This window comes from Ovis canadensis, chromosome X, assembly GCF_042477335.2.
Source record: "Ovis canadensis isolate MfBH-ARS-UI-01 breed Bighorn chromosome X, ARS-UI_OviCan_v2, whole genome shotgun sequence".
NCBI lineage: Eukaryota > Metazoa > Chordata > Mammalia > Artiodactyla > Bovidae > Ovis > Ovis canadensis.
The window spans coordinates 14,584,447-14,604,172 of NC_091727.1; the positions used below are offsets into that span (position 1 = coordinate 14,584,447).

The window sequence follows — 19,726 nt, forward strand, 5'->3', positions numbered from 1 at the left end:
GGTTCATGCTAGATGCTGGAAACACATGCTAGCCGTTCCCAGCCCATAAATATCATTAACAATTTCATATTTATGCTTTCAGTTTCTTTTTTTTTGGGGGGGGAGCGGCATGGGGATGCACCATGCAGCATGTGGGATCTTCTCTGACCAGGGATTGAACCTATGCCTCCTGTACCAGAAGCCAGGAGTCTTGACCACTGGACCACCAGGGAAGTTCCTTTTTTTCTTTTATGCACTATATATTATTTGCCTAAAAACTAGAACTCATTATTCTATTTTGGATACCTTTCCATGTCAAAACATAGAGAAATAACCCATTTTGGGGAAAGCCTACAAAGCATTCCATTGCAAGAACGTGCTGTAACTGACATAACAGATCCTCTGCTCACGGTTGAAAGGTATTAAAACATTAATGGTTTCTGAGTTTCACAGAACCTCAAAGGTCTCAACTGCCCAAGTGGGTTTTTATTTGGAATCATTGTGATTGTTCCAATATCATTTTTCCTCCACCTCCTTTGCTTCATTCCTCCTCATCCTCCAAGCAGAAAATTAGTCCACACGTAAGTGTCTTGGTCTGTTTTCTTTCCCTTTTTATCTTTTTAAATCTTTTATCCAGAAGGACCAAATGGCCGGGTCAATGTACTATGTGCATTCACCTATTTTTGCTCCTTGCACAAGTCTTCTATTATGATAGAGAGTTCACCTTCACCACTACTAACACAACTCATGTTACTGGTTAGAAGGTACAGAGGGAATAAAATAGAAACAGAGGGTAATCTCCTTGCTTTTAACATGTTGTCTACCTGCGCTTCTATTAAACCTTGTTTAAGATTCACTAAGCGTTTGTTTCTTAAAGCTATAGCAAAGCAACAGTCAAACTATGTGAATGCTTATATATGTTTACAAACTACCACATTTTCTTGGAATTCCTTCTCTGCTAAGAGCAGAATTATATCAGCAAAGAATTCTCTTGTGAGATTTCCAGGTCCTTCCCATTGCTCTTTCTTCCTCTATCTCTCCTCTCACTTTTCTGTACTGCACCAGAAATGGATACATCCTGACATTTTGCTGTCAGAGGTCACAGGCCTTGAAAAGATTGTCTCCAAGCCACTGGCTCTTCACAGCTGGGAAGGGCTCTCCCTCCCACCCTGAGGCTATGACACAGAACAGGAGTTGGGAGGAAGGTCACATTTTATCCCTGGACCCGTTGCTTGGTTTAATTGGAAACACATTTAAGACAGACCTCCTACATACAGCCCAACAGATGACGTGTAGAACTTTTCTTTTAAACATGTAAATCATTCTCTGTGGCATTTGCTCTCATTTCCAGGGAGGTTCCCAATTCCTGCAAACATCCCTAGTGAGAGCTTTTCTTGGCCTATGTTCCTTGCCTTAACCCAGCTCATTTTCCTCCTCCTCGGTCTTAAGTTCATTTCCATGAGCTTTCCAACAGCTGCTTATACATGTACATGTAGAGAAAGTAGAAAGATATGGCCTGGGGACACGCCAAATCCATGACAAAGGTTAGCTCTGGGTTGGAAAGGGGAGAAGGCAACCAGGCTAAGGAGAGAAGGAACCTCTCCCCAAACTGTGGGCCACACCGGATGCCACACCCCAAAGCAGCGTTGGTTCCTAAGAGCCTCCCCCTAGATACTGTGACACTCAGCTTGGGCAGGCAGCTCATTCACCATGGACCCCATGCCTGGCCTCCTGGACAGCAGGCAGACCCACTGGATATTTCTCTCTCCCTCCTCATTCCACCACAGTATTTGCTAATTATTACTTTGAGGGCTTCCCTCGTGGCTCAGTTGGTCAAGAATCCGCCCGCAGTGTGGGAGACTGGGGTTCAATCCCTGGGTTGGGGAGGTGCCCTGGAGAAGGAAACGGCTACCCACTCCAGTACTCTGGCCTGGAGAATTCCATGGACTGTATAGTCCATGGGATCGCAGAGTTGGACACGACTGAGTGACTTTCACTTCACTTCACTATTACTTTTTTTAATTTTTATTTTTACTTTATTTTACAATACTGTATTGGCTTTGCCAAACATTGACAGGAATCCGCCATGGGTGTACATGAGTTCCCAATCCTGAACCCCGCTCCCATCTCCCACCCCATATCATCTCTCTGGATCATCCCCGTGCACCAGCCCCAAGCATCCTGTATCCTGTATCGAACATAGACTGGCGATTCATTTCTTACATGATAGTGTACGTGTTTTAATGCCATTCTCCCAAATCTGAAATAATTTCAGACACAGAAAAGCTACCAAAATAGTAGAGATTTACCATATGCCACCCACCCAGATTCTCTAAAAGCTAACCTATCACATATGTTTTATCATCTCTCTAGAAATACACATCGTTCTTTTTTTTCTGAAATACTTGAGAGTAAACTTGGAGACATGATACCCCTTTACTTTAAAGTAATTTTCAGCAAGTATTTCCTAAAAACAAGAGTATTTTCCAATATAACCTGACTGCACTTATAAAAATGATGACATTGATACAATATCAGTGAAAAAATTATGACCATTAATGTAATACTATAAGCTATGTACAGACATTTAAATTGAGCCAATTGTGTCAGTAATGCGTTTTAGGGCAAAAAGAAAAATACATGTCTAGACCAGGATGGAATTCAGGTTCACATGTGGCATTTAGTTGTCACTTCTAATCTCCTTTCATCTGAAATGGTTCTTCAGTCTTTTTCTTCATTAAAAGTACAGACTTATTATTTTGTTTTTAAATTTATTTTTAATTGGAGGATAATTGCTTTATAATATTGTGATGGTTTCTGCCAAACATCACCATGAACCAGCCATAGGTATACATATGTCCCCTCCCTCTTGAACCTCCCTCCCACCTCCCACCCCATCCCACCCTCTAGGTTGTGGCAAAGCACTGGATTTGAGCTCCTTGTGTCATACAGCAAATTCCCCCTGGCTGTCTGTTTTACATATGGTAATGTATACGCTTCAGTGTTACTCTCAGGCTTGTTATTTTGTAGAATGCCCCTCAGTTTGGATTTGTTTGATGTGTCCTGTCATGACAGCATTGTTAATCCCTTTCCCTCTCAACTTTAGAGATGCGTTTTTATTTTCAGTGCTTTTAATTTTTTAGTTCAGAAAAAGCACAAAAGATGAAACAAGGAACATATACATTGACATATTTATTTCATTTCTTTCTTCTCTTTTGCAGATAAAATCATATAGGTGAGAGAAACAGCCCCTAACTGGTTGCTTCCAGTCAATTTTCTATACCCAGAGAATATGATTTTCTATACCCAGGAGAAGAGGGTATGAGAGAATGGTCACATCCCAGATCTTCCAGCAGGAAGGAATTCAAGAGGGAGCTGAAGCAGAGTGAAAGCAGATTTATTCAGGGAGATACACACTCCTTGACAGACTCTGGGTCCTTCCAGAAAGTGAGAGAGGCCCCGGGGTAAGGCTTGGTTAGTTTTTATGGGCTGGGTAACTTCATACACTAATGAGTGGGAGGATTATTATTCAAGCTATTTTGGGGAAGGGGTAGGGATTTCCAAGATTGGGCCACCACTCACTTTTTGGCCTTTTATGGTTAGCCTCTGAACTGTCATGGCACGTGTGGGTGTGTCAGTTAGCATATGCTGATGTATTATAATGAGCATGTAATGAAGCTCAGGGTCTCAGTTCAGTTCAGTTCAGTCGCTCAGTCGTGTCCAACTCTTTGTGACCCCATGAACCGGAGCACGCCAGGCCTCCCTGTCCATCACTAACTCCCAGAGTTCACTCAGACTCACGTCCATCGAGTCCATGATGCCATCCAGCCATCTCATCCTCTGTCGGCCCCTTCTCCTCCTGCCCCCAATCCCTCCTAGCATCAGAGTCCTTTCCAATGAGTCAACTCTTTGCATGAGGTGGCCAAAGTACTGGAGTTCCAGCTTTAGCATCATTCCTTCCAAAGAAATCCCAGGGCTGATCTCCTTTGGAATGGACTGGTTGGATCTCCTTGTAGTCCAAGGGACTCTCAAGAGTCTTCTCCAACACCACAGTTCAAACGCATCAATTCTTCGGCACTCAGCCTTCTAGTGGAAGTCAAATCTTCTACCATCTTAGGCCTAGTAGGTTCTAACCAGTTTTTGTTGTTTCTGCTTTGATAGTCACATCTTTCTCTCACTCTGACTCCCATCTTCCTCTTTTATTTATACAGACCCTTATGATTACATCAGCCCACCTGGATTACCTAGGCTAATCTCCCCATCTCAAGATCCTTAATTTAATCACAGCTGTAACATCCCCTGTACCACGTAAGGTAACACATTCAAAGGTTCCAGGACTAGGATGTGGACATCTTTGTGCAGCCATTATTCTGCTATTACAGAATTATAGGATAAGCTGTATGTTCTCTTAAGAAATTTTGTTGACTTATGTATATATGTGTTTAGTTGCTCAGTTGTGTCCAACTCTTGCAACCCCACAGACTGTAGCCTGACAGGTTCCTCTGTCCATGGGATTCTCCAGGCAAGAATACTGGAGTGGGTTGCCATTTCCTTCTCCAGGGGATCTTCCCAACCCAGGAATTGAACCCAGGTCTCCTGCATTGCAGGCAGACTCTTCACCAGCTGAGCTATGAGGGAAGCCCAGTCTAGTTGTAAAACAGTAATAATTGAGATCCTTCAACAGGTCAGCATTCTCCATCTTCCAAAGGATACTGTGGCCATTCATTATCACAGAAGATCAGGCGTGTCTTTTTAAATTCTGGGGATCAAACTTGTTCCAGTTTTTTAAATATATTTTAAAGAAGTGATTTTGGAACTGCTAGCTCCAATCTGTAAAAGAGAAAAAAGCAGCATCCACAGCTGTGGCTCTTTTCCACCGGAAGCATCCTTCCCTGCTCTAGATGGGGACGTAGACAGACTCTCCACCGAAGCTTTCCTTCCTTGGTCAGATTTAGTCTGTCCCTTACCAACATAGGTGCCTTATTCATCCCTCCCGGTTCTACCACTGAGGCGGGGTGGAGATGCACCAGGCGTAGACCTGATGGCATCCCAGATTGATTGCTAGTTCCTTACCACCAAGACCTTTGCTTGATTTGCCAGAGTAGTTTCCCAGGATGCTTCCCAAGCTAGGACTACTAGGGGAAGCATCCGTCCTACGTGTGTCTGTGCACACTCCTGCGCATAGTCCCGACCACAGTAGAAACGGTGAGTCATAAAGAGATGAACCACCACCGAGATGTCCCTTCTGAGTGTCACCACACCAGTACAGCAAAAGAGGTGGTGGAGGGTTGGCCAGCGAAGAAAAAGTGATTTTTGTCCTCAAGCTATTAGGACCAATCCTTCCAGTTCATTTCCACAGATTCCACAAAAGAGCAGCTAAGGGGTTGAGACAAAAGACACCAGAGAGCCCCCTCTGGTCCACTGAGAGCTAGAGCTACCAAGGAAGGAGCCCATTGCATTTCCAGTCTGAAGAGTCACACATACACTAAAGAAAGGCTAAAAGTTGAGGGAAGCAAAGAGGGCTTACGAAATGAAGTTTTTCTGTACCATAACAATCCTCCAGTTTTAACATTGCAGATCATGCTTTTAAATATCTAGTAGCAGGGATACTGTGAAGGAAGACGGAAAAATAAACAGAGTGGGTACTGAGGGCCCAACTGTGATGCAGTTAGTGAGAAGACAAAGGGGACAGGAGGACCAGAAGGCACAAGATTTTTGGAAAAGACTGATATTTTCCTAGAAATATAGACTTATGACCTTCTCAATTAATGATAACAAACAGTGTTATCTGGATGTCAGTTTACAGCAAGGGAAATCACACTGCTTTGCAAGAGATGGTAAAAGTCACTGCAAACACACACACACACACACAAAACAAAAAACATGACTACTTATTATTATTTGAGCCAAGAACTAACATGAAAAATGTGTGGCTAATGTGAGAAGAATCTGGTACTGTCAGAGATTCGACAAACTGGATTCTTTGTAAGAGATGCACCATCTAGCTCAATTCCTGATATCAACTGCCTTCTAAATCATCACTGCATGAAACATCTGTTTTCTGCAAGATTAGCACAACTCTACAGAAACGTGCCTTGCCCAAAGGAAGTAAAGAGATGGTAAAAATTGATTCCAATACTATTCGTGGGAAGGAATTCAGATAAAACCTCATCTGACTCATGAGAAATGTTACCAGTCTGCCTTAACTGGATGTCCCTCAGGACATAAGCATGTTCCTGGTGTCAGAAATGGGATGGCAGCAGTGCATGCCTTTATTTCTATCCTTTAGTTTGGTTACGGTACAACAAAGTCTAAATGAATGAGATTGCAAAGCTTATGACTAAGGCCAAACATAACCCAGACATCCACGCCAAATCCCTTTACCATGAGTAACAAAACAATCAAAATATTATAAACAAAACACGATGAGGAGCCAAAACACAATGAGACCCATTGTAGCCAATGGGCTACAATTTCAAGGAATATTTGATGAAACACAGCTCTCAAATAAAATAAATTTAGACAGTCCTTGGATTTTATAATGGAATTTGATCCAGGGAGGTGGTTTAAAAAGACAAAAGGTGACCCTGACTTGAATGATTTGATATTGAAATTTATACAGTATAATTTTACTAACCAATATGTTGGATTAAAGAGTTTGCCTGCAAGGCAGGAGATCTGGGTTCAATCCCTGGGTTGGGAAGATCCCCTAGAGAAGGGAAAGGCTACCCACTCCAGCATTCTGGTCTGGAGAATTCCATGGACTGTATAGTCCATGGGGCCGCAAAGAGACACAACTGAGTGACTTTCACTTTCACTTTTATGTTGGGTTACAGGCAGCCAGAACTATTAAATAAGAAGTGCTGCTTTATAACACCTAAATTGTTTGCCTGGAATTGGACATGGAAGCTTCAAACTTCAGACTTGCCAGCTAATACATGAAGCATGGATGAGTGTATCTGGGGGCAAGCGGGGACACACTATAATTGAAAGTGGCATGCTGCAAAAGACACGTTTGTCTGCACCCTAACTAGGTTTGTGACAGACTTGTTTAAAGTGAGTTTGCAGGGACCCGATGAGAAACATGCATTTCTAAGCTACTTGTTCTTGTATGTGTCCCAAAACGTCTTTGAAACAACTCTGTTTAAAATCCATAATGCCAAAATAATCTAGAGGTATGGCTTTGTAAACTGACAGATACATATTCTCTTATGAGGCAATATATAGAGTAGTGGTGAAGTACAGAGTCAACATTAACATGAACCACGGGGGCTTCCTTGGTGGCTCAGATGATAAACAATACACTTACAATGCAGAAGACCCAGGTTCGATCCCTGGGTCGGGAAGATCCCCTGGAGGAGGAAATGGCAACCCACTCTAGTATTCTTACCTGGACAATCCTGGACAGAGGAGCCTGGTGGGCTACTGTCTATGGGGTCACAAGGAGTCGGACATGGCTGAGCGACTAACACTTTCACACACATTAAGTATTGGTAGGTTCATGGAGAAACTGCTGTCTCATATACTGCTGTTGGAGCACAGGAGTGCCTTTCTGGGTTGCAATCTGCCAGACTTTTAAAATTAAACATGCACAGGCCTTGTGATCATCCCTGGAAACCTACTGTAACAAAACAACCCCTCTAAGGAAGTACATGGGTACAAGAATGTTCACTGCAGACAGTGTGCAGTAGCCAAGCACTAGAAACAAGGAGAGCACCTGCTGAGAGGGAAGAGCGAAATGCATTGTAGTCAACCCATGGCATAGAATGGGTTCAAAGCCAAAGGAGCAGATCCTGAGGAATTTCCATGAGGTTCGGTCACAAAAGCAAGATGCAAAAATTTATGATTTCATTTTAGTAAAACAAGGACAAAACCCTGTATTTGTGTACATTTACATGTACATATATGTGTATAGAAGTAAGTGATGAGAAAAATATTGCAAGATCTTATTCAAGGATTATCTCTGAACTACTCCTGATCTAGGATACAGAGAGGATACTGCTATGGGTAGATGAGAGGAGGGGGAAAGGGTTGTGAGGGAAGCAAACTCAAAAAATAAAAGAAAAAACCCACAGCATTAAAACTTAAAGCACATGTGCTGTCACACTTACTGTTATAAAAAGTAAGGCACATGTTTAATTGCATTCATGTAAAAAACCTTTCTGAACTTAAAAGTAGCCAGAATGGAAAAAAAACAAAAAAGAGAAGAATGGGTCCAAGGTTAATACCGTACCTAATGACTTCAGGGGTGGCCCTTTTAAAAAATAAAACTGGCTTTAAATACTTGGGAGTTTTCTAATTGTTCTTTGGATTTAAATGGTGACTTATAAGTAAATCCTCCATAACAAAAGCTGTATCTTAATCAAGAATGCACTTGTTCATAAGTAACACAGGTTGGATTGCCTCCCGGAATTGTGAGTCAAAAGTGGCTGGGAAGTCAAGAGACCTGGGTAAACGTCCTGTCGTGTCCAGCAAGTCCTTACATGGCCTTGAGCAAGTAATGAATCTGTTGGGCCTCAGTGTTCACACCAATGAAATGAGGGGTGGCCCCAGCGGATTGGCCCTAACATTCTATGAATTCCTCCTGATTTTCTTAACTTGAAAAGCTCAAGTACTCTTTGCTCATTTAAACATAATTAAACAAATGATGCTAAAGCTGAAACTCCAGTACTTTGGCCACCTCATGCGAAGAGTTGACTCATTGGAAAAGACTCTGATGCTGGGAGGGATTGGGGGGCAGGAGAAGAAGGGGCCGACAGAGGATGAGACGGCTGGATGGCATCACTGACTCGATGGACGTGAGTCTGAGTGAACTCCGGGAGTTGGTGATGGACAGGGAGGCCTGGCGTGCTGCCATTCATGGGGTTGCAAAGAGTCGGACACGACTGAGCGACTGAACTGAACTGAACTGAAACATACACAGGTTCATAGAACTTTGTGTTGAGGTTCAGAAACAAACCCATTCCAGAGAAAGTGGCCCTTATGGTTTTTTCACCCTGAAATGATTACTAAACCCCAGAATCCATCATACCTTTAGGAATAGATTGCACATGCTTCGCTCCTTGGTCCAATTTAAAGTCCAAATATAAGGTTGGTGTGTAAGTGTAAATCTTGGACTGAAAAGAAAAAGGAAATCATCAGCATCTTTCCAAGAATAAGGTTCATCTTTACTTGAGCTGGTCCCTACTGTCATGGGCCTAGGGCCTGGATCCATTATATTTAAAACTCCTTCTTGGAAGATGCTATTAAAGTGGGCATGATGGGCTACCAATATACCCACCTCCTGAGGGTCTCAGTCTAAAAGTTCACCCTCCTAGCTTGACAATATTGTTGACAAGCTATTTTAGCATGGCAGCTGTCTCCCTATAGCCATTTCTCAAATATGATCTGATGTCAACAGTTCAATGGCCGACAGCTTCTCCACCTTCTCACTTCTTGTCTTCTCCTGAATATGGTAGGTTAACGCATATCAAATGTATGTTTCTTTTCCAGGTCTCAGTAAAGCTATGTCCATTTTGAAATTCAAAGAGCACAGCCTGTAAATATCTGTTCTAATCTGGCTCTCTTGCATTAAAAGGTGGTCCAACATTGCTGGTCTAAAAAAGCCACAACTCAAAATGTAAGAAAGGCCAACCTTTGCAGGATTTTTCAGTATAAACAGTGGCTTTGATTCCATCAACAGTTCAGCAGTTTGTAATTCAATATACTGCCATTCTGAATCACTGACACAGCCCCAAATCCAAGGGATTATCACTGTTGCCATAAACTTTATGATGTTTCATTGTTTGTCACAAAGTCCCAGTGGTTCTGTTCTTATTTTTTTAAGTTAAAAAACACACAAAGATGAAAAAGTACATAATGCCAAATTTGGCAAGGATGTGGAGTAATTGAAACTTTTATACATTGCTGGTAGGACTATTACTTGATATAAACACTTGAGAAGACTGCTTGGCAGTATGTACTACAGATGGATGTATAAATAATTTCAGCATTCCAATTCAACAGGTGTATCCCCAACAGAAATGTTTGCTGCTAGACATGTACTCAAATCTTGACAGTAACAATGTCGGTGATTGCCCAAGCTGGAAATATTCCCAATGTCTTTAATAAGAGAAAAGATAAGTAAACTGCAATATACAAGGGACTATGACACAGCAAGGAGAATGAATGAACTCAACTATATGCAACAACTCAGATGAATCTCGCAAACATAGTACTGAACAAGCAAAAACAGACACAGATCATATAACATATGCTTCTGGGGACTTCCCTTGCAGTCCAGTGGCTAAGACTCCAGCTTCCCATGCAGGGAGCCCGGGTTCGGTCCCAGGTCGGGGAACAAGAGCCCACATCCTGCAACTAAAGATCCCACATGTAGCAACTAAGACTCGGCACAGCCAAATAGATAAATACATAAAACATAGGCTTCCATTTCTATAAAGTTCAAAACAAGGGAAAACTAGTCTATGGTATCAGAAATCAGAAAAGTGGTTACCCTGGGATGGTCAGTAACTGAATGAAGTTTAAAAGGGGGCTTCTGGAGCCTGGCAGTATTTGGTTTCTTGGTTTCATGGATGAGTTCACTCGGTGAAAATCATCTGAGTCGTACACATGATTTGTGTACTTTTCTGTGTATGTGTTGTATTTTTTAACAAATATTTACACTCAATAGAAACACAGATGTGTAAATACACCACAAGATAGAATCCAGAGCCCTTTACCATCCTTAATAAGGGCATCATTTTGCACTGTCAACTCCACGAGGACATGGCCATCTTTCTGCCCTTTTCACCTGGAGCCAATGCACAGGGCCTGTCACATAGTAGGTGTTCAATAAAATTTACCAAATGATGTTTCATTATGAAAAACCTCATGTATAATAATAAATTTATTTATAGTATACATAGTATATTCATCACTATCTTTACCAACATGTAGCAAAATGCATTTCTTCAAGACAGGTGATTAGGTATGGCCCAAGTGTATGTCTGGTGATTAAGTTTTGGAAGAGAATTGTAAATAATGCTATCAAAAGATTATTCCCTGAAAAAGTCCCATGAATTGAAGCTTTGGGCTTCAAGTGGTCTGGTAGGTGCTTTTACGTGGCTTAGGAGCTCAAGCTGCATCCATACAGCTTCAAAGACTGGAAAGGCAAATTCCCCTGTGGGAACATAAATGAAAGAAGAAAGACCTGTGACATCAAGGGTGACCTGAGGCCAAAGATTCCCAATCAATCTGAGGAGCCTGGAACACACATGAAACAAGGGCAGCACCCGCGGGACACAGATTTGATCCTCCAGCCTCATGAGGTGTGTAAGGCACCATCTGGAAAGGATCTGGTTTTGCCTAATGAAGACTTCTAAAATTACTCCTAAAAAGATCAAGGGAAAACTTCACTTAGTATCAGATGACTCCCCTTCTGAGGCAATATTTTACTCTCTTTCAGAAAAAAGAATCTCTGCTTGGTTCAAGCATCTTTTCTGATCTCTGCCTCCTGGCCAAGGCAGTATCCCTGCCAATAGCAAAGACACGAATCACAAAGAGGCTCTTGGTTTAACTTTTACTAGAAGTCTCCCAAAATGTATACATAGAAGTCATCCAGGAGGCTTTGATGCTGGTATTGCTTTTCCTGGTGACTAGCAACACCTTTATCTTCTTCTGGGCTTAGTTCACTCCATCTGAAAATCTGATGTTGAGACTTCACTGAGGTTGAAATGTATTTCTGGCTCTGAAATTCTGAATCAGAAAGTTAATGTTTTTTCCCCCACTTTTTAATTTTTTTAAATTCTGTTCTGATTTCTCAGACTAGAGCTGTAGAGAAGTGAGAAGGTGGCTGGGGCAAGGGAGAGCCACGAGGGCTGTGGGGACTGTGTGGGGTGCCACTGGTTAACTCGTGGTATTCTTGCCCCCAACCTCAGCCATCTATTTTGCCCTCCTGGTTAGCTCTTCTCTTCTTCCTGCCTCCAGCTTTTCAACCTAATCCATACTGCCTCTCCAAATAGTAGCTCCTCTCTCTCTAATACTGCAAGGACACAGATATGTGTGTATACACATAGACACAGAATTCTGTACTTATGTATTAATTTACAAAATTACAAAAAACAAAGAATGAGGGCCATTAGAAAAGCCACAAATATATCCTACAACCTCACAGTATGAGAAGGGCTACAGGGAAGTTTTAAATTCATTTTGAAGTTTGTTTTTTTTTTTTTTTTAACAACATCTACAGCTTAAAACCGGATTCTGATTCTAGTCTCTTTGTACTGAAAATCAGATCATTGACAGTTTCAATATAACACTTCTTGAATTATCAACTACCCAAAACCTTTATGTACCTTATTCTATTTAAATTAATCCATACTGAGATGAAACTCAATTTGAAAGCTGTTCCTATGAATCTGTGTATGCATATATATATATATATATACATATATATGGATAAATATATACACACATACACACAGAATTTTTGAAAAGCAGGTAGGTTTTGCTTTTTAAAATTTTGATCTTCTATGGTAGCTCTGTTGAAATACCAAATGTAATTTCTCTTCATTTAACTCAAGGATGGTAACACCAGCCTCCAATACACTTTGAGCAAATCTGGACTTAATTTTTCCATCACACACACTGCTGATTTGCAACCATAAAGAATATTGCCATTCGGCATACTCTTGTGTTCTCTTTTGTTTATTTTCATATGCAGTATTAAACTATTAATAGACCCTCAGAATAGAATGAAAATTTATTTACACAAATCATTCTTTTTTGCTCTCAATCTATGTATTTCCATAGGATTAAAATAACTGGTTCAAGGCAACCTAAAATAAAACATTTCTCTATAAATCTGTTTCGGCATGAACCAAACTAACGCACCTAAATTCTATCAGAGAAATTATTGTCATCATCCTTTTGCTCTTTTGGTCCTGATTAACACTGCCTGCACAGGTACTAAAATCCCACATGGTTCCTCTTTCTCCTTTCTTTTCATTATTTAATTGTCTGTTTAAAGCATTTGAGAAACTTATCTTTAAAGGGTTCTGTCTGTATTTTAAAAGCCCAATAGCTTAAAATCTTACAGTTCAAATATCATGAAGGCAAAGCTTCTAGAAGTGAAGTAACAGAACTCTTCATGAGACGTTAAGGGTAAATTCTGGCTAACCACTAACAACAGGGGTGCTACCAAATCCAGACAAGCCTTGTCTCTCTTTCTCTATAAATACGTTGGAATTAAACCCTAAATGAGCCTAAGACACCACTCCAATAATGACCACAAAACAACCAAGACAAAGCACGGTCTACAAAACCACTTCCTTTGGAACCTCAACTACCTTCATTTTCCAGCCTTCAAAGACCTCCTGCTTGCCCTGGCTTTCGGTATGATTCCCGTGTTAAGCTGGTTTCCTTCCTCTGCTTTTATTCATAAATGTGATCTTAATTAGGAGATGAAATTACTTCCACATGGAAGCCATGTGACTTAGTATGTCCTCCCAAGAAAAAGAAAGGTGCCTGCTATGTTGCTTGCTATGTATAAGTGAGGTAAAGAAGATGAAATATCGTTCATGTTGCCACTGCTCCTTCCACAAATAACTACCTCCCATCTATCCCTGCATGCAGCTCATTCTACTGCCATGCTGGCCTTCCCTAAAACCAAGGGGCAGCAATTTGTCACATGTCAGAGCTGTAATAAGTGTTTTCACATCTTTTTGAGAACTATTTTCAAACCTTTGATGATGGAGTGATTTTTTTTTTTTTTTAGGAAAAGCACTTGAATTCTCAATCTTACTAGATGCTGCTTATGCAAATTACTCTAGAGTAACATGTGCAAATTTTCAGGATTTTATAAAAGAAAGAAGCAGTGTATATATATCTATTCCTGGACCCTCACTCTCATGTTGGATCACCACCCTAATGTTCAGCATTTGGTTTTTTTTGGCATCATTGGTAACTTTTGATGGATACCTTTGCACGTAAATTTTTGACCACATTTCTATTTTTTTCCTTTCTCAGTGAAATTGTGGGTCTAAAGGTCTAGACATTTCAATACAGCTCTTGATATATCTACAAGTTTATGGCCAAATGCAATGTGGCCAAAAATGAGCTGGTCAACACGGTAATGTGACTGAATAGCAATTTCCCCAAACTTATCTACTGCTTCCCTGGTGACTCAGACGATAAAGCATCTGCCTGCAATGTGGGAGAACTGGGTTCAATCCCTGGGTCAGGAAGATCCTCTGGAGAAGGAAATGGCAACCCATTCCAGTACTCTTGTCTAGAAAACTCCATGGACGGAGGAGCCTACATCCATGGTAGGCTACTGTCCATGGGATCACAGAGTCGGACACAACTGAGCAACTTCACCCTTGTCTACTGCTAGTTGTTGGTTTTTCTGGTCTCTGTAATTACACTACACCACAGGGCAATTTTCTAACTCATTATGTCCTCTAAATATCGTTTTTTTTCCCCCTATTCATCTAATCTCCTATTGTTAGAAAGTTAACTCATTCCAACAAATTCCCTATTGTTACACATTTAAATTTTTTCCCCAATACATCCTTCTTCAAAAATAGAAGGGAAGGATTAATTGCTGGAAAATAAAAAGAAAAGGGAAAAAAAACTGGACATCTCTGAGAAAATAGAGTTGCAGGGCATGGGGTCAAGGGAGTTTGGTGCTTCTCTTATCAATTTATCTGAGACAGTTTTTTAAAAAATAAATGAAGGCTATTTACTCTTAATACTGTTAGTTGTAAAAGTCACCCAGTTTGTTTTTGGCTTTTTTGTGGCATTTCTGACATGGGTCAGCTCTACCAATCTTTTCCTTGCAATGCTTTTAAACTTAGAAAGTCTTTCCCCATGCAAAGGTCACGTGAAATGTTTGCCTGCATCTTTCCACTTCAAAATTGTTTTATCACTTAATTATTTGATCTATGTCACATTTATTTTCTTGTGATGTGTGAGATCAGAAGCCAAACTGGTTTCTTTCTATGAATGCTTAATCAGTTTTCCCCGTTGACTTATTCTCTTTTCCCCAACAGATGACCATCTTCTTTATCATGACGTTTGCACATACACTTGGTCTATTTCAGGCAGGTTCTCTTCCTGCCAGTCACCAAAAATAAAAGAGCCTCAGTGGAAAAAACTTTATTGGTGGACTAGCTCAGAGGCTTCAACTAAGAGAGGACGATCTACTCCACAGGAGTTCTGGGCATCATCTAGCCCATCACCCATGGGGCTTCCCCATCTCATCTTCCTGCCACGACACTCCGGCTCTCACAGGGCTTTGCACTAGAGAGAAAACCCACCAACACAGATCTGTTCTCTCCACCACTTACACCTCCATACAACTCAAGAAACTCACTGCCAGATCCACAGCCCCTGTGGGAGAACCATGCCTTCCTCTTTCATCAGGAGATAGCATGCTTTGAGGAAATGAAAAGTAGATTTACCCATTCTTTAAAGCCAAATTCCAAGTCTTGTTGAGAACTGGCTGATGCTCTTCAGCCAAAGGATAAGTCTTCTGTCTCCAATCCAAAGCACTCTGATTTCAGAATTCTTCATTATTTTAAAGAATTCTGATAAGGAGTGGGAGAGATTAGTTCCTATCCTTAGTGCCAAAGGTATTGTGGGGAGCATTAAAGCCCTTAATTACATTCTGACATATACATGAAGTGTTACCCAAAGAGAAGACAAGGAACTCGTGGGCAAAATGCCGATGACTCTGTATAGGGTGATAGTTAGAGAGGGTCAGACCACATTTTTAACTTTTATCAATAATACAGGATTACGGAAAATCTCAACCATCAAGCTGTCCAGCTGAGCAGCCCTTGTGGATAGCCAAGTTATTCTACAGTCTAGTCTCAAGAGCACCCTTTTTCAAGAAGCATTTTCATCAGTAGGAACAGTCGAGTCCCTCCCCTTCTTACCTTGTGTTTGGGGGAGGGGTCGTGAGGAGAGAAGAGCTAAAGAGGAAGGGAATAAAGATGCTGACAGGACTCATGGTCCCAAATTTAATCAGAGACATGTTCATTGTGGAAGCAGACTTTGATTGCTTCACTCTTTGAGTCAGCATCTTTGCACAAATTGGGTTACAGACATGCTAAAATTTTCTGGAAAATAAAAAACAGAGAAAGAACAAATGCCCATCTCTTAGATGAATAATCCATCCATAATCCTACAAAGGCTACAGTAAAATAAAATCACAAATGGCCCCTAAATATGCCAACAGGGAAACTCCCTATTGCTTATCTCCCATCCATGGGTAATGTTTTTCAAGGCTAAGTCAGCAAATCTATTAATCGATGCTAGAATATCCCTGACAGAGCTTTATAATACTTTTAATCTCTATTAGTTACACTTGGCATTTACTAAGGGGCTTTAAGAGTTCTTCTGAGAAAGTACATCGACATGGGAAATTATGTGGCAAAGATACAATTTCATAGAGCTCTGCAGATAGATCACAGTGTGGACATGAAGCTTTGACTGTAGGTCTAAGGGGGAATTAATTATGGCACAGGGCTTCTCCTACATAATTGCTTGCAAGATGTTCTGACATGATCGCAGTGTCTGAAGACAAGTGCCTGAAGATACCCTTCTGGTGGAGATAGAAGATGGAGGCTCATTCTGAAGCTTTCCTCCATGAAAATGAGCTAAGGCATTCCCAAACTGGAGAGGGACTCACTCAGCAAGTTTATGCACAAGGGCTGAAGGGTGTGATAAAGGCAGACCTACTGTGCAAATAAAATGGGGCAGACCTGAGTTTGGGTCTAGGTTCCTTCCACATCGAGCCGTATGACTTTTGCCCAGTTGAGTTATTGCATCCTCATCTACAACGTGACGGAGGCAGACAGCCGCTCTATCGTATCTATTGCTGCCAGACATTATGACTCAAACCCAAGTGCCAGAAACCACAGGAAGAGTAGGTCTTGCCTGGTTCTGAAAATCATCTCATATTCCCAGGAATTCTAGACTCATGCTGCCCTAAGAACTTCATTCACATCTTAATACCTCACAATAACCTCTCAGGAACCTGTCTCTTCCTTGATCAACCCCCAAACTTACTATGCCAACTCCTCTGAATGAAAAAAGTCTCCAAAGGCTCCAAAGTATCAAATAGGGCCTCCTGTCTACCCAGAAACAAGGAGAGAGGAAGTTCCCTACTATTCAGCAATAGTTCTGAGAACCTGAAGAGTTGACAAGGCTGCTGAAGAGCCAGAGACCTAGGGAAGCGGTCAGTACTCATCCCCCGTCCAGGGCAGGGGATTGTTCATAATTCCTGGGTGAGGAGGAAGTGGTTAGCTCCTTAGCAAGAGGAGGGATGGGTTAAGAATTCCCTCTTTAACATCCATCTCTCCTCTTACGTACTCTCTGTCTTTAAAGTTCCCATGGAAAAGGAACCCACTCTCAGCAGAAAATCTGATTTCTGTTGGGTTGTGCTGAATTGCTAAGGATCTATGTAGGTCTGTGGTTAAGGGCACAAGGTTGGGAGCCAGATATCCAGTTAGAAGGCCAGTCCTGTCACTCCCTAGATGCATAACCTTGGGTGAGTTGACCATCTCATGATGCCCTGGGTCCTTCTCTCATCAGGCTGTTATGAAAATTTGATTGGACACATTTTACGTGTCTCCTCAGAGTCCCTCAGCTTCACTGGCTTCTGAGGCCTTGGCCACCTATGGAGATGTCCCTGCATGCCATGGCCGCTGCCAGTGTTGACACCTCCAGCTACCTCAGCCCCTCCTGGGTGACTGTCAAGTTCTCCCACAGCGGTGGGAGCTACAGCAGCTACAGAGTCTGGCCTGACAGACCTCCACACCTAGACTGGAATGAAGACCCAAGCTGCTGGATGGGGTGCGTGGCCTCCTCGGAGGCTACTGGAAGGGCCTGGGGACAGTCTGGAAAGGCAGGGAATTAGCATCCCTGGGGCAGATTTTGGCCAAAGAGGGATGAAAGATGTAAGATGACAGAAAAATTCTTCCTCTTTCTTCCTTCATTAGAAAGTTCTGAGCTACAGTTTTCCGAACAGGCCTCCTGTGTCACCAAGCATCTGTTTTGCTTCCTGTCTCCCTCACTCCCACCTCCCTGGGTCTGCACGAGACTTGCCTTAGGCTCTGTTTTCCAGAGAACCCAGGTAAAATCAGGAGGAAAAATAACTAATACATGTAAAACACTCAGAGCCTCACTGCACAATACTATCGCCACCACCTCCATGTGGCTACTGAGCACAGGAAATGTGGTGAGTATGAATCAAGATGTGCTGTGTTTAAAAAAAAAAAAAAGACAAACTGGGATTTCAAAAACTTAGCACAACAAAAATCTCATTATAATTTTATATTAGTTATATATTGAAAGGACAATATTTTAGATAACGGACTAAAGTATATTACCAAAATTAACTTCAGCTGCTTATTTTTCCTTTTTGAGTGAGTCTACTGAAAACCTTAAATGACATATGGCTTCCATTATATTTTTATTGGACAGCTCTGACTTTGAATATAGTGCCTTTTAAGCCTGAAAAAGATGTCAGCCATTTTCATTTCTCATCCCAAGAAGGTCTAGAGATTTGCTGTCTGTAAAGCCTAATGATAAAAAGGGAATGTGAGAACAGAAAGTGAGACAGATAAGGGAAAGGGGAACAAATCTTTATGAATTACTCTTTCTGTGGTTAGGCACATTATATACCATGCAAATCATTCAACGACTACATCTTAATGTCCCTATTTAGCAGATGAGGAAATGAAGGTGCAAAAGCAAATTTTCCTAAGATCACAGAGGTATCAAACAATGGAACTGAAAGGCAGACCCAGGTTGGCTTGACTCCATAGTCCATGCTCTTTTCAATCTATCATACTGTCAAAGGATTGACTCTCTAATGGTACAGTTTAGATAATGTAGCTAAGATGTTTTGGCATGAGTGAGAACATCCTAGAATCCCTAAGTCACCCACACAGGAGATCACCTACACTAAACAAGTTGAAAGCTGTTGCTGGACACAAATCAATCCATCTCTCCTCTCTCTCCCCACCACACACCCTCCCCCCACCAACACCCGCACTGTGGGCACATGTAACGCAAGTGGTCATGGCACATGATCACACAAACCCATGAAAACCCCTCTTATTTTATATTTTTGCTCCATCATTCCCTGGTCCAACCCCATCATCCCAGTGGCTCTCAGTCAAATAATTAACATTCTTCCACAAGGAACAGTTACACTTGCCTACCATACATGAGTTTCTATTTCCTCCTATCCTTGCCAGCACTTGGTAATACCCAACTTCCTGATTTTTGTCAACTTACAGAGTGTAAAGTGGCAGATTATTAGAAAAGACATTTTTCTATGTATTGGTTAGAGGATTACCTTTTCATATTCTTCTCTGACTTCAACAGTTGGCTGGAGGATGTTCTTAAGAGCTGCTGTCCAGAGTTGCCACCAACACAAGCATCTGACTTCTCAAGAAGGCACAAAGGTCTCACCTCAAAGAATAGGAGACTATGGGTACATGGCTTCATCCTCCCAACTATGCTGGTGCTCTGGCCTGGCCACATACATCAGTCTTCTGCAGATGGAACTGCTCTAGAGCTTGGAGATTTGCTTGTTCAACAAGGTCTCATGGAACCAGGCCTGGTATTACAGCAAATGTATGTCCTATTGTTTTAGGGATATTTTGGAAGACAAATGAGAACTGGATAGAATGAATTTAAGTTTAGCAGTCCTGATGGAGCCACATCAAGTCCAGGAGGGCAACCCGGGCTA

The 19,726-nt window shown here is 41.6% G+C and overlaps 1 protein-coding gene across 7 annotated transcripts in view; it reads right to left on the bottom strand.

Annotated features, from left to right (window-relative positions):
- Window positions 1–19,726, bottom strand: part of PIR (pirin) — a 151,745-nt gene that overhangs the window by 29,135 nt on the left and 102,884 nt on the right. For all 7 annotated transcript variants that reach the window (XM_070291355.1, XM_070291357.1, XM_070291354.1 and 4 more), the window contains one exon: window positions 9,011–9,095. In XM_070291355.1, coding sequence (XP_070147456.1) covers window positions 9,011–9,095 — 85 coding nt within the window. The remainder of the gene's footprint in view (window positions 1–9,010; window positions 9,096–19,726) is intronic.